The 13,075-nt window shown below is 36.6% G+C and overlaps 1 protein-coding gene across 2 annotated transcripts in view; it reads left to right on the forward strand.

Annotated features, from left to right (window-relative positions):
- Window positions 1–13,075, forward strand: part of LOC121320806 (unconventional myosin-XVI-like) — a 127,316-nt gene that overhangs the window by 56,997 nt on the left and 57,244 nt on the right. For both annotated transcript variants that reach the window (XM_041259454.1, XM_041259455.1), the window contains exons 18-20: window positions 712–783; window positions 2,656–2,797; window positions 6,797–6,869. In XM_041259454.1, coding sequence (XP_041115388.1) covers window positions 712–783; window positions 2,656–2,797; window positions 6,797–6,869 — 287 coding nt within the window. The remainder of the gene's footprint in view (window positions 1–711; window positions 784–2,655; window positions 2,798–6,796; window positions 6,870–13,075) is intronic.

The raw sequence follows: 13,075 nt of genomic DNA on the forward strand, positions 1-13,075 counted from the left end.
CCTTTACCTCTCAGCATTCCTTAAATAGAATATTGTTATGTTCCCGCTGACATTTCCAGGAACCTCAATTCCCATTTCTAAAGTGAGTTTCTGTACATGGTGTTCATACAATTTGTTATTTAAAGAGATTCTTTATATTATCTATATTTTCCTTTATTGTTATTTACCATTTATACTAACTAGGCAACACTATGCTTTACCTCCTAATTTTACCATAAAGAAAATGCTGGAATAATTAATAATCGTGACATATAATGATCTGTCAAATAAACAGCAATGAAGAATAATACAGAACACAAGAGGTTAAATATTAGATACATGTTGATGATATAATGTATATCTTGATTGAGCTGTTTTCTTTATCTCTTCCGTTATCTTACTGCGTTTTTAATTTTACCATGCATATGCAGGGTCAGTTTCAATCCATTTGCCATTACGATCAGTGTCACCAACCAAACTTGAACACTAACTTGAGAGGTTTTTGGAGGTCTTATCAGCATGTCGCAGGGGGTCAGCCTACCGAGACCAGTTCTGAAAGCAAGGTCACATAATTGTCTGGAAGTTGTTCACACATTCAAAGAATTTCTTAGAGAAGTCCTTAAGTGCTACATTTCAATGCTCTTTCATTAAGGGCAGATTGAATTCTTGTTATAGTGTATGAACTGTAGTGAAATAGCAATAATAATCTAACGGGAAGTTTGTTCTCTTCAGTTGCTGGCATGCTGAAAATTTCAACTGATGAGCTTGGATCAGCCTTAACATCTGATGTACAGTACTTCAAAGGTAAATATCATTGCAGCTAACAGAATTATTATATACATCTTACTTATTATGCTACGCAGGTTTTCACTGTGCAAATTTGAAAGAAGCACGTGTTATAGTAAACATTTCTGATACTATGTTAAAGTAAGTTCTTTGTTCAGAGGTCAATATATGGTACTGACTCAATGGGGAAGCATCGATTAGGGCAGGGACAGGGGCAATTGAAGTCGCCAGGTGAGATGACTAAGAAAGGGCAACGCTAACTAAAAGGTTTATTTTACCTGCAGTAATTTAGTACCAGATATAATGTTTTAAAGTTAAAATACTTGTTTGCTATAACATCCGTTTCTTTCAAAACTGCACAACTGACACCTCTATAATGAATGGTCGTGCACTGGATTTCTACATGTACTCTGTCGAGCCAGAGAATTACTGTCCACTGGGAAGAGCTGCAGTGCATGCTGATACTCAGTGCCGTGACTTTCACCTGAACAGAGAACAGTTATTTTTAGTTTGGTATGTTTTCTAATTATAATAATCGACCAAGGGAAGTCATAGGTATTTTTGCCACATTGTTTCCAATCTGGAATTGCAGGCATCTAGACTGTCCTCTGATACAGACACTTGCCATGACACTGTAGTAACACAATAGTAACCTTGACAGCTTAACCTGGAACCATGTCTGCTTTACTGGGAAATACCAGTTTGTTCAGTACAATTTAATTTTCTATTTTTTATGTGTAACAGAATATTTAAAGAGTAAGTAGCTTGATTTATGTATTTATTTATTTTGCTCCTTTAACTTTAAATTCAGAAAGTAAGCATCCGACAAAGATTGGTTTGACTGAATCTTTATTGTGTTTTGACAAAAGGACCAAGATACTTTTACCAACATACCGTTGGCCTTGTCCATTGAGCTCTGGGCTGCCCACGTGCTGACTGACTGAGATGAATGATTATTGCTTTTGCCAGAGAGGAGGATGTGGCATTATAGACACGTTCTACTGCCCCATGTACTGGCTGATTGTGATGAAATGGTTATTCATTAATGATAGTCATGCCAGTAGCAGGACCATGGCACTCTGGGGCACCTTCCCCATGTGGTGATGAATTTTTCTGAAATGATTATTGGTAGTTATGGCCAGCGGCAGGCAGGAGGCACTGTGGGCGACGTTACCCCACCCATGAGCTGGCTGAACTGTGATGTATGGGTAGACAGAAAGAGGCACCCTGGACAAGGCACACTGCAAGGTGCAGGGGGGGAGACACCAAACAGAGAAACGACAGGGAGGCACGGGCCAAGGGCTCTTTATAGGACATCCTGATTGTGTATGTTATTAGGGGTGGATCCACCTTCAGAAACACAACATAGTTTCCATGATGTTTGCACTCACTTCGAGAGGTTCTTATTGTTAAGATGCCTTCACTGTGTGTTCTGGAGTTTCTAGTTGCCTGCCATAGACAAATGTAATGTAGGCTAGATCAGCCAAGTATTTTTATATTAGTATATGAAGTAAGCACCAGCTGATCTAGTCTAGGTTATATATCTCTTAACACAGACTTGCATAAGAAAATAAAAACATAGCACATGAGTAATTGCAATTCTAACCATTCAGAATAATTGCAAACATCATAAAAAGGTAAGGGGATAGTAAAATTAAGAAAATGACATTAAGCTTCTTCCTGATTCATATTATGTTTTTTACACATGTCCATGTAAGTCTTACACCTTGCTAGATTTATTGTATCAATATATTAAGCCTTACGTTTAATGTTACAATGCATAATTCATTTATTTATTTATTTATTTATTTATTTATTACATTTTGAAATCAGTTCACTGTCACAAAAGTGTGGCATTCTTGTTTTCTGTATGTGTCTTTGTGCTCCCAGGGGATGTTATAATGAGAAGACACACAGTTGAAGTGGCAAATCATTACCGGGATCTCCTAGCAAAGTCACTGTATAATCGTCTCTTCAGCTTTTTAGTGAACAGCATCAACTACTACCTCCAGAGTCAGGACGACAGCAACGGGTAAGAGAGCATTATCAAGGATAAAGGGATTCGTAGAGCAATTGCTGATATCGGCATGGACCTCAGGAAAATAAGCTGATAACTGTGTTGTAAAAATCATTTTAAAGAGACTGCATATAAGAGGGGGGAAAAAAAAAACTGTTAGAAATTGCTGCGTAACACAGTCATTTGAATAGTTTTCTGAAATGTAAAATAATCCGAGTTGTTTTAATGCTGGATAAAGGCTGCTAGAAATAACAAATAGATTATTGGATGAATATACACATCCTACTTTCTGCTACCTGAAAGAAAAGCTGCTCTGTGCTACAGTTAATGAATTATATTCACCAAAGGTATTTAACTATCATTATAATAGGCCTCTTTATGTATGAAAATCAACCATGCAATTTTGTATTTCTGTATTTTTGTCTGTAAAAAACACCAGAACGGGTCCTTGTAACAGGTTATTGTGAGAATTTACAAATAACCAAGAATAAATAAACACAGTACAAGGGCCAAAATAAAAGGTTAAACAAAACACAAATACTTGCTTTGAAAAGAATACTTGTGCTTGTCCAGACCACATAGTGCCTTCACGGGACATTGGCATTTCCTCTCTTTCCAAAATCCTTCAACAAACAAAGGGTGTTTCCTCCCTTTAAATACATGTGGCCATTCCACAATCAGCACTCAGTTAATCGAGGAATGGCCACATTTTTAGCCATGGTTGTTAAATCCATCCCTGCCAAACTTACATTACCATATAGCACTCTTTCCATCCTTCCAGTGCCACAGTCCCATTTGAATCACTTAAAATTACTTTAAAGATGGTGGTGTTTAGAAAATAGAGTATAGTGTACAGAACCAAATACCAGTGAACCAAGAGATCTAGTAGTTGAGGTGTAAGAAATAAGAGCCAATCAAGTTTAGAAAGGAAAATAATTGGTCCATCTTCACCCAACTGACCTATCTGTTAACCTTAAGTCTGTTGCAATGGAGAACACGATCATTACACTTATCAGTTTCAACCACAGTGTTTGTTGGTAACCATTAACACAAATGTGCTAATTAAACCAAATAGACTATGTGTTAATGTTTGAAATGAATTAATTGCAGCAGATCTATTTTGTTTATCTTTATTACATTTGCTTGACAAATGTAGAGTCATCAGAGTTAGATCTAATAATCGATTGGTGCAGGAGGCTCCTTCAGATATATTGACTTATTTAACAGGCAGAGGTCTAGGTGGCATTTTTCAGTGGAACACTTACTACACTTCTCATTAAAACTAAATTGCAATCAGAAAGCTTCAAATAAACAGTTAAATCCAGGTCTGCATTGGTTTAATGTTTTGTGCTATCAAGAATTGGTTCTCTACAGAAATGTCATTAACTTCCATGGGAAAGTAAGGTTAAAATCAATACATCAATAACAATCATGTAATCTTTCATTGCTATTGGTAAAGTATAGTGTATACACTGTAACCGAATTAATACCCCTGGTACTGAATGAAAAATAATTACTTGGTATAAAAACATCTTAATATTCCATTTAATACAGACCCCTTCCATGATTTTCTAGTTGCTGCTGTAACCAGTTTAGGAAATAATAACATACAGACTAACATACTACATGTATATACACAGTGACTGTGCTTGAGTGCCTGAAAAAGCTGAGAACGAAATAACTGAGGGCCTGCATTACATCTATTGCAGGGTGTTTATCACACCATGTTATGGCAGATGTCTAAACAGAAGACTATACTGTACTATACATTTCTCAATAGGAGTAGGCTCTGTAACAGTCTGTCTTCTTTTCTCTTTTTTCAGCTAAAATGTCTACAGTTTTCACAATTAAATAAATAAATAAACTTCCCAGAAACTTCATGTGAACACTTAGGACAAACATAAATAACCACTGATTTGTTAGAAATGACTGTGAGAGGTATCTGACTTCTTGGCAATAAGAGATAATGTAAATCACAAGCATTCAATGCAGATAGTAGTTATGACGCACTGTAAACTTGTAAAAGGGATTTCATAGTTGCTCCATGAATGATAATAGCTTTGAGTCAAATAAACACAGCACTCTATTCTGTTTGATAGAACCAGTAAAAAAAATATATACACATATACACACACACACACACACACACACACACACACACACATCTGAGTTAAACTGTTGAATTTGGAAAATCTGGTTTCTATTACACATCTTTTTAGAAACACAGCATAATTTGGAACAGTACAATTAACCGTCGTCATTCCGTCTTTGGATTTGAATAAATGCAGAATACATTCATAGATTGCAAAACGAGATTCTTTAAAAAAGGGGCACTCTGTTCCATTGAATAAGAATCTTGTTAGTCCATGCTAGACCTCTCAAGACTGTTAAAAAGGGTACAATGCACTTTCAGTATATGTCATTACATTTTTGAACTGGTTACTCCCATGCTCTTATGTGTGGGGTATGCTATGGTTAGGCACCATCTGCTTTGGTTTAGCATGTAAAGAGACACATGTTGTCCTTGTTATACTAATAATACACCTGTGTGCACCAGTGTTTCTATCAGTGACCCCGGAGATACGATTAAATTTGATGGGATGATAAAAGTCCAGTCTTTGATAGTCCAGTTCTGACAAACCTTGTTGATCTTGGTCAGCCTTAGTCACCTCATGGGTGGTGTATAATCTTCTGTGAATCCTTTAGATGAGAATATCATCTGTCTGTCTACTTAGACTTGTGCTCTCATAGTCATTTTGTATCATAGTTTTGTTTTTTTGAGGGCCATTGTAGTTAAATCTAAGAAACGTCAATATTAGAACCACTGTTTGAACTTGCATAACATCAAGACTAAATGAATATAAATCCATGTTTACTGGCCTAATGAGCAATCACCCTTAAGATCCATCCACTTCAAGGTCTATCTACAGTCTTCTCCTTATATAAGACCAGCTGGTGAATCATTGACTTGTTCAACCCTAGTCAATCATGGGGGTTCCTGAAGGTCCCCAGAGAACACATTAAAGCCTTTGAGCTATGTATTTCCCTCACTACACACAAGGACTCTGGGACCACTTGCTGAACTCATAGTTCATTGAAATCAAAGCACATTTTTTCAGTCTTGCTTATGCAGTCTTGAAGTGCCCTGCGATGATTGCACATGAAGAGTGCTCCAGTAAAGTTGTATTGTAATCACTGTAATACACTGCATTCTTTGATATCAAAAAGATTATACATGTTTAGCAAGGATTGTTCTTGTTACAAAGAAGATTACTTTTCTTAAATGAATATTAATTCTACAGCCTCCCACATTGAATGAACATATTAAACCATTCTTTTCTTAATGTGAGACTCTGAGAGGAAAATGCAGAATGTTTAAAAGCTAGAAAATGCATCTACTACCTTATACCACACAAGAAATGTTGCCAAGGCATGTTTCGACTTGGACCCCACATAAAAGCAGGTCCAGCAAAACCATAAAAGGAAAAGAAAATACAATCAACTGCCACTGTGTCACAAGGGTGTAGCTCGTTCTGCTCTGGGTTCTTTACATGAGTAGATAAGAATAGTCAGTCATAAGTATTCAAAGTGAAATTACTCATTGCCTTGTTCACCACAGTGATGCATAATCAATATATTGTAAAAGAGACCATGGTGTTTTGATTAACATTCATAGGTTTGATCTTTCTTTGTTCAATAACAAGCACTGGATAATTACAGTTGAGAAACTAATTGCAAGTGATGTTTCTCATGAACATTCAAACACAGTGAAAGCAGTGGAAACAGTGCAAAGTGGGTTTATGTACTTAAATGACTGCAACAGAACAGGATCTCCAAGTAAAACAAAAACTTTAAAACACTACATTTGAAGATGTGTATAAATGCATAAAATAACATACTGTAATTCTAATAAATAAAATGCTGTCACAGCACGCACACTGTCAATGGATAAAAGGGACTTTTTGTTAAAAATGCTATCATTGTCACTCATCTCTTCTTTCTATCCTGTTACAGAGACCCCACTCTTGAAATTGGAATATTGGACATATTTGGGTTTGAAGAGTTTCGGAAGAATAGCTTTGAGCAGGTACACATTTAAAGCCTTGCTCACTGTTCAGTTTTTTATTCGGTGCCACTCTGACAGTAGAAATATCAGTAAATAACTTTCTTCAAGTACTTCATAACAAGTGAAGTGCAGTCAAATCTAGTGATTGTCTTTATGATACCTTGAAGAACGTTTTACATGTAAGTATTTTTAATTAAAACAAATGCAGGTTATTTGTGTGTACAGAGCCAGTATCCCACAGGTAATAGCATCAAAACTATGACCAGCATTTTTGCACCACCTAGAATTTTAGGATTGAGACATAATAAAAACAAAAAACTACATGAAAATAATTTAAATATTTTATTTAACATCATGTAATCAAAGAAAGTACAAAATGTTTCAATTTTTGTCATTTACACATTGATATGAAAAACTACAAAGAGGTGAGTAATTCAACATGTTAACATAACATTTGTTAATTCTGTTGGATGATACTAAACTTGTGGCCATAGTTGAACACAGGCAAGTTCATACATATTGACATTTATTCAAGCAACTCCAGCAGGTCTCACCAGCAAATTAATTATTAGAACATACTAAACAACTACAAGTTAAAATATATGAACATAAAATATGTATTTAGTATTTTAGACATAGGTTATTTTATATATTGGCTACATGTGCAGCAGTTGATGTACTCTGCATGCCAAATAGTTCTAGCATTCATAGTAATTGAATAGTATAGACTTTTCTTAACTCTCAGGAAAACTTAGGCAACTAAAATTCTAGATATTGTTAGTTTTTCCTGAACGAAGAAACTGGGTAATTTCTGTCACATATGTCTGCAAAGTTTATGTTGAGATCCCATGGGCATTTGTTCTGGATATGAATCACATTATGTGTAAATGGCACATTAGTATTTCAAATTAATAAAACTAGCTAAGGATGATTAAACACCAGTAAAATTGTTACTTCCCCCAAACTAGCAACATAGTGATGCAGTTGTACAGCTATGTGAATAATATATATATATATATATATATATATATATATATATATATATATATATATATATATATTTTTTTTTTTTTTTTTTTTTTTTTTTTTTTTTTTTTTCTCTTGAATTACCAGACAGGGTAATACAGCTGATGACTTAATTATGTTGCCTGTACCCTCATGATAAGGCAAGCAGGATGAGCAGTTGACAGAGCTAGGTAACATGTAACTACCAGGAAGGCATTCCATTAGAGAGACCAATTTAAAGTAACGCTTTAGTCATGAGGGATTCTACAGTTTAACCAGGTTGAAAAATCCAAGTTCTGTTATTGATAAGGAGGGATTAATCCCACAGCTGTTCTCAGCTCTATTCCTCGTACAAGTACATTAAGTCATTATGAATCTCAGATCATGAGATTGGAATTTTCTCTAGCCCATTGCGGATTTGCTGCACAAAATATCGGGGGCTATCGAGTGGCGCATCCAGTAAAAGCTGTCAACCGGAGTGCAGGATGCACCCTATAGCTCTGAGATCACCGGTTTGAATCCAAGCTAGGTCACTGACGAACATGGACGGGAGTTCCCAGGGGGCAGCGCAAAATTGGCCAAGCACTGCCTGGGCAGGGCAGGGGTTAGGTCGGCTGGGGAGTCATTGGCTCACAGCGCATCGCAACCCCTGTGGCTGGCCAGGCACCTGCAGGCCAGCTTGTATACAATTCAGAACCGTGTGGTCCTCCAATGCTGTAAGTTCTGGATATTGCTGCACTGCAGGCTTGCAAAGTGAAGAAAAGTAGACAGCTGACAGCACTCGTTTCAGAGGACATGAGTGCACGTCTTCATCTCTCCTGAGTTAGTTCAGGGGTTGCAGTGGTGAGCCAGGTTGAATAATAATTGGATAGTCTAAAATTGGGAGAAAATTGGAAAAAAAATAAAAAAATAACTGTTTAAAAATAAAAATAAAAACTAACCACAGTAAGCAGAAACAGCTGTAGTTGTGATATCATAGTGGTGCTGTACCACAGCACCCTATTGAACATGACATTCATGCCGGCATATGGAACTACTTCCCTTTCTCATCTCCTATAGATATACAAGTGATAAAATAGCTCCATTGTTTTACACCACCATATTGAAGCTGTTTATCTTCAATTACATGCAAGCACACAGTCTTCAATTGTTAGTTCCTCTTGGCACAGACCCCATAATACTGTTGTTCTATGGAGCGCTGCTAAATAGCTCTCTAATTACGTAGTATTTATTTTTAATGTGCAATATCTACATCAAAAGTACACATTTTGCAATACATATAATAACATTCAATTCTGCACTGACAGAAAAATCTGTCCCCCACTCGGTCCAGATTATACTTTGGTATACACAGCAAACATATAACACTTGAAAAAGTGTTGGACCACAAAGTACACATTTAATATTTTGTGGGACCACCTTTACCATGGATGCAGAGTATCTTGATTGGGATTTTCCCCTTTTTTAAACCAGTGCAGCAGTTATTGGGTATGTGGAGTTGGTGCTCCAACTCTTTCCTCAGATCTGGGCTCTGCACTGGCCATAGCACGATAGATATATGATTGTCAGTGAACCACTTTTGCAGTGTAACAGGGAGCATTGTTGTGCTGAAAAAGTCCCTTGGGAGTTCAATTTTCCATCCAAAGGGATATCCTGGTCCTGTGTATGTCAACAGAAATATGCCCACATGAGCCCCCCTGTATGTTTCATAGTTGACAGTAGACATGATGGATCGTAAGATCCAAACTAACCCTTGGTTAAAGAGTGTAAGACGCGACACAACACGTTTCCAGTCATTCAGAGTACATGGCAGGTGTTCCTTGCCCTATTTGAGTCAGAGTGGTGTTTATCACAATGGAAAGGGAGATCCTAATCCCAGCCCTATTGCTCTATTCCATTTCATGCAGTGTGTTCCGAATAGATTCGGGACAGACTGGCAGCCATGTAACAAAGCAGGCATGCCTGTTTGACTTGGCAATTGGTTTTTGTTCTTGTTGCTGTCTGATGGAGCTTATTTGGCATTTTGTCTTTGTCTTTTCACTTAAATATCACATTCCACCCAGGTGTTTTTGGATGTCTGGTTAGTGCACCGGTTTCCCTATTGCTCTTCCAACTAATATGGCACCTGAATATCGTTTGAGAGACATGGTGTCAAACTGGATTACATAAGCCAGTTACCATCTGTAATTTGCAAATCAGCAAAAAACACCTCTTTTTTTTCGGGACACACTGTACACTCTGCTCTACTACAAGTTGCTATTTGTAAACTGTGGCTGTGAAGGTATGGCAGGAACACCATAATATAAGCATTAGTGACTGAGGGTCAAATCCATGAAAAGCACCCTTCTCTAGCGTTTCAACTGTACCGGGCAGATGGCAGACAGCATGTATGGCGTTGTGTGGGCGAGGCATAAGCTACGGACAACGAACAAATTTGCAATTTATTGATGGCAATTTGAATGTACAGAGATACCGTGACGACATCCTGAGGCCCATTGTTGTGCCATTCATCCTCTGCCATCACCTCATGTTTCAGCATGATAATGCATGGCCCCATGTGACAAGGATCTGTACACAATTCCTGGAAGCTGAAAATGTCCCAGTTCTTCCATGGCCTGCATACTCACATTCTCACCAGACATGTCACCCATTGAGCATGTTTGGGATACTCTGGATCGACGTGTACGACAGCGTGTTCCAGTTCCCGCCAATATCCAGCAACTTCGCACAGCCACTGAAGAGGAGTGGGACAACATTCCACAGGCCACAATCAACAGCCCAATCAACTCTATGCGAAGGAAATGTGTTGCGCTGCATGAGGGGCTAATGAATTTATTTCAATTGACTGATTTCCTTATATGAACTGTAACTCAATAAAATCTTTGAAATTGTTGCATGTTGTGTTTATATTTTTGTTCAGTGTGTGTGTTATATATATATATATATATATATATATATATATATATATATATATATATATATATATATATATATATTATATATACGTAATATTTGGGAAATATCCGTCATCATGACAGCAAGGTATTTGTGTTTGCTGTCAAATGTCTTCAGTATAAAAAAAACACCATCTGAAAAATGTAATCCCATTTTTTCTTTTGTTAACATCTTTAGTTTTTTGAGCTACAGAGAAGAGTATACAGATAATATTCATATCTCTAATGACAGGCTTGTGTCTGTTTTAGTTCACATATAGGACAAAGGGGCAATAATGATTCAAGGAGATAGCAAATATGTGTTCTGGCAGCTGAAACTGTCTTCAGGCAGTATAATTAAACTGCAAATCCAAAATGATCAATTTTCTGATGAAGCAGAGAGCTTATAAGCTTAAAATATTTTAGTGTAAAATTGAACATAATTGTTGGGCACTGCAGATTTAATAACATAAATTCTCAGTCATGTAGCTTGTATTGCTTAATTACTCCATAAACAGTAACAGACAGAATTATACAGTGCAGTAACATTTTAGGTCTTCTGTTATTTGTTTTTTTCTTAATACACCAGGCAGTGATGTGCACCATTATTTGTTTTATTACACATAACACCTGCAGGAAAGGAACCATTTAACGATTACACTTTATTAAAAGTTGGGAAGTTATTTTGTGTTCATGAAGAAAGAGACAATAGAAATCATCTTCAAAGAACTTCATAATCCTATCCCATGTCTGATTTATTGAGAACTTAGATCATTTTTGTTGTTTCATGAACAGTCTTCTTTCCAAGTGCCAAGTGCCATGAACGTAATGACAGAGTGGCAATACATTGTATAAGCTTACTGTGCTAATGGGGCACGAGAGAGATATCAGTAAAGAATGAGTACATTATCATCATCGTTGTATAAAACCAAAATTCTCAAGCCTGCTTTATGGAAGGTTTCATTCAAAGTGATCTAGCTATTGACGTGCCAAATCAAACTGCTTAACTGAACCCCTGGTCCTATAAAAAGGTGCAGGGCTTGAACACGCTAGAATAGTACAGCATGATCTCTATCAAACTGCAACACTTTGCTGTTGGAACACAAGAAGTCTGCCGCATCAAGAACAAGCATTGACTACAGTGATGTTTATAGCTGCTTTCTTCCATAATATTTTACACCAGAGATTGATATTAGTTTTCATGTAAGATATATAAGAAAAAAATCCAACTACAGACAATTAGAAATCCACTATTCATAACGAAAAAGATAGAATACCAGTGTATTCACAGCACCTTGAATGTTAAACCATATACAGTGCCTGTCCTGAACATTAGATTGTTTCATTGATGCTGCGCTACCCACATAATTATGTAATTCCTTGTTGCCTATTGGATTAGCTTAGGTTTCCCATTTAGACATATTTTGTCCAAGACCTTTTGCACTATAGCATTCGGTCTAGAACCTACAACCACCAAGTTAATTTCTTTCCTCATGTAACATGTAACTTCACAACAATATCCCAGAATACATCAACACTGTTACCTAATATAAAGTACACACCCAGGGACTCTGTCCTGGTCACTGAGATAGTGTTACCATGGGTAATTTGTTGTTACCGCTGGACTAACATAAAGCCCAGGATTTTGTTTATTTTTATTTTGTTTCATTCTTTTCAAACATGAAAAGTCATGGCTATTATGGTGGTAACATATACAGATTTAAAATGTGCCTTTTTTCTTTTCCTTAGTTAGACAAACACAGTATATGGCAGTACTAATGAGAAACCTCTAATATGGAAGTACTAAGGAGAAAAATTAATAACAGTCCAGCTTCAGTTATACAAAATAACATGCACAATTTTAAGTTGTTGAATTTATAATGAAGCAGTATCTTTGCATCATGAAAATGATTGTTATAATACAAAATACCTCAAGGTAACACATAATGATGGCATTATATATGCAAAGTAATGAAAGACAGCACGCTGAAATAGGCATTTGCGGTAATAAACAAACTTCATTATAAACCTTTGTTCAATGATTATCAGGTTAGTTAATGCATCATCTAATTGTCCTGTCTGCACAAAAGCTTCAGGTGAACCAGACAATGTAGATTCTTGTTAGCACTGGAGTTACAGCGAGGGGAGCACATTTTGTCTGTTTTAAAAGTCAGGTTTTAGCAATGAAACCATCATCATGCTCTTACCCAGAGACAACAAATCCCACAGTATAGTGAATACAGTTTACTCTTGCATAGCTGTCTTTATGCCAAGACATTCAGGGGACTT

Source organism: Polyodon spathula, chromosome 9, assembly GCF_017654505.1.
Source record: "Polyodon spathula isolate WHYD16114869_AA chromosome 9, ASM1765450v1, whole genome shotgun sequence".
NCBI lineage: Eukaryota > Metazoa > Chordata > Actinopteri > Acipenseriformes > Polyodontidae > Polyodon > Polyodon spathula.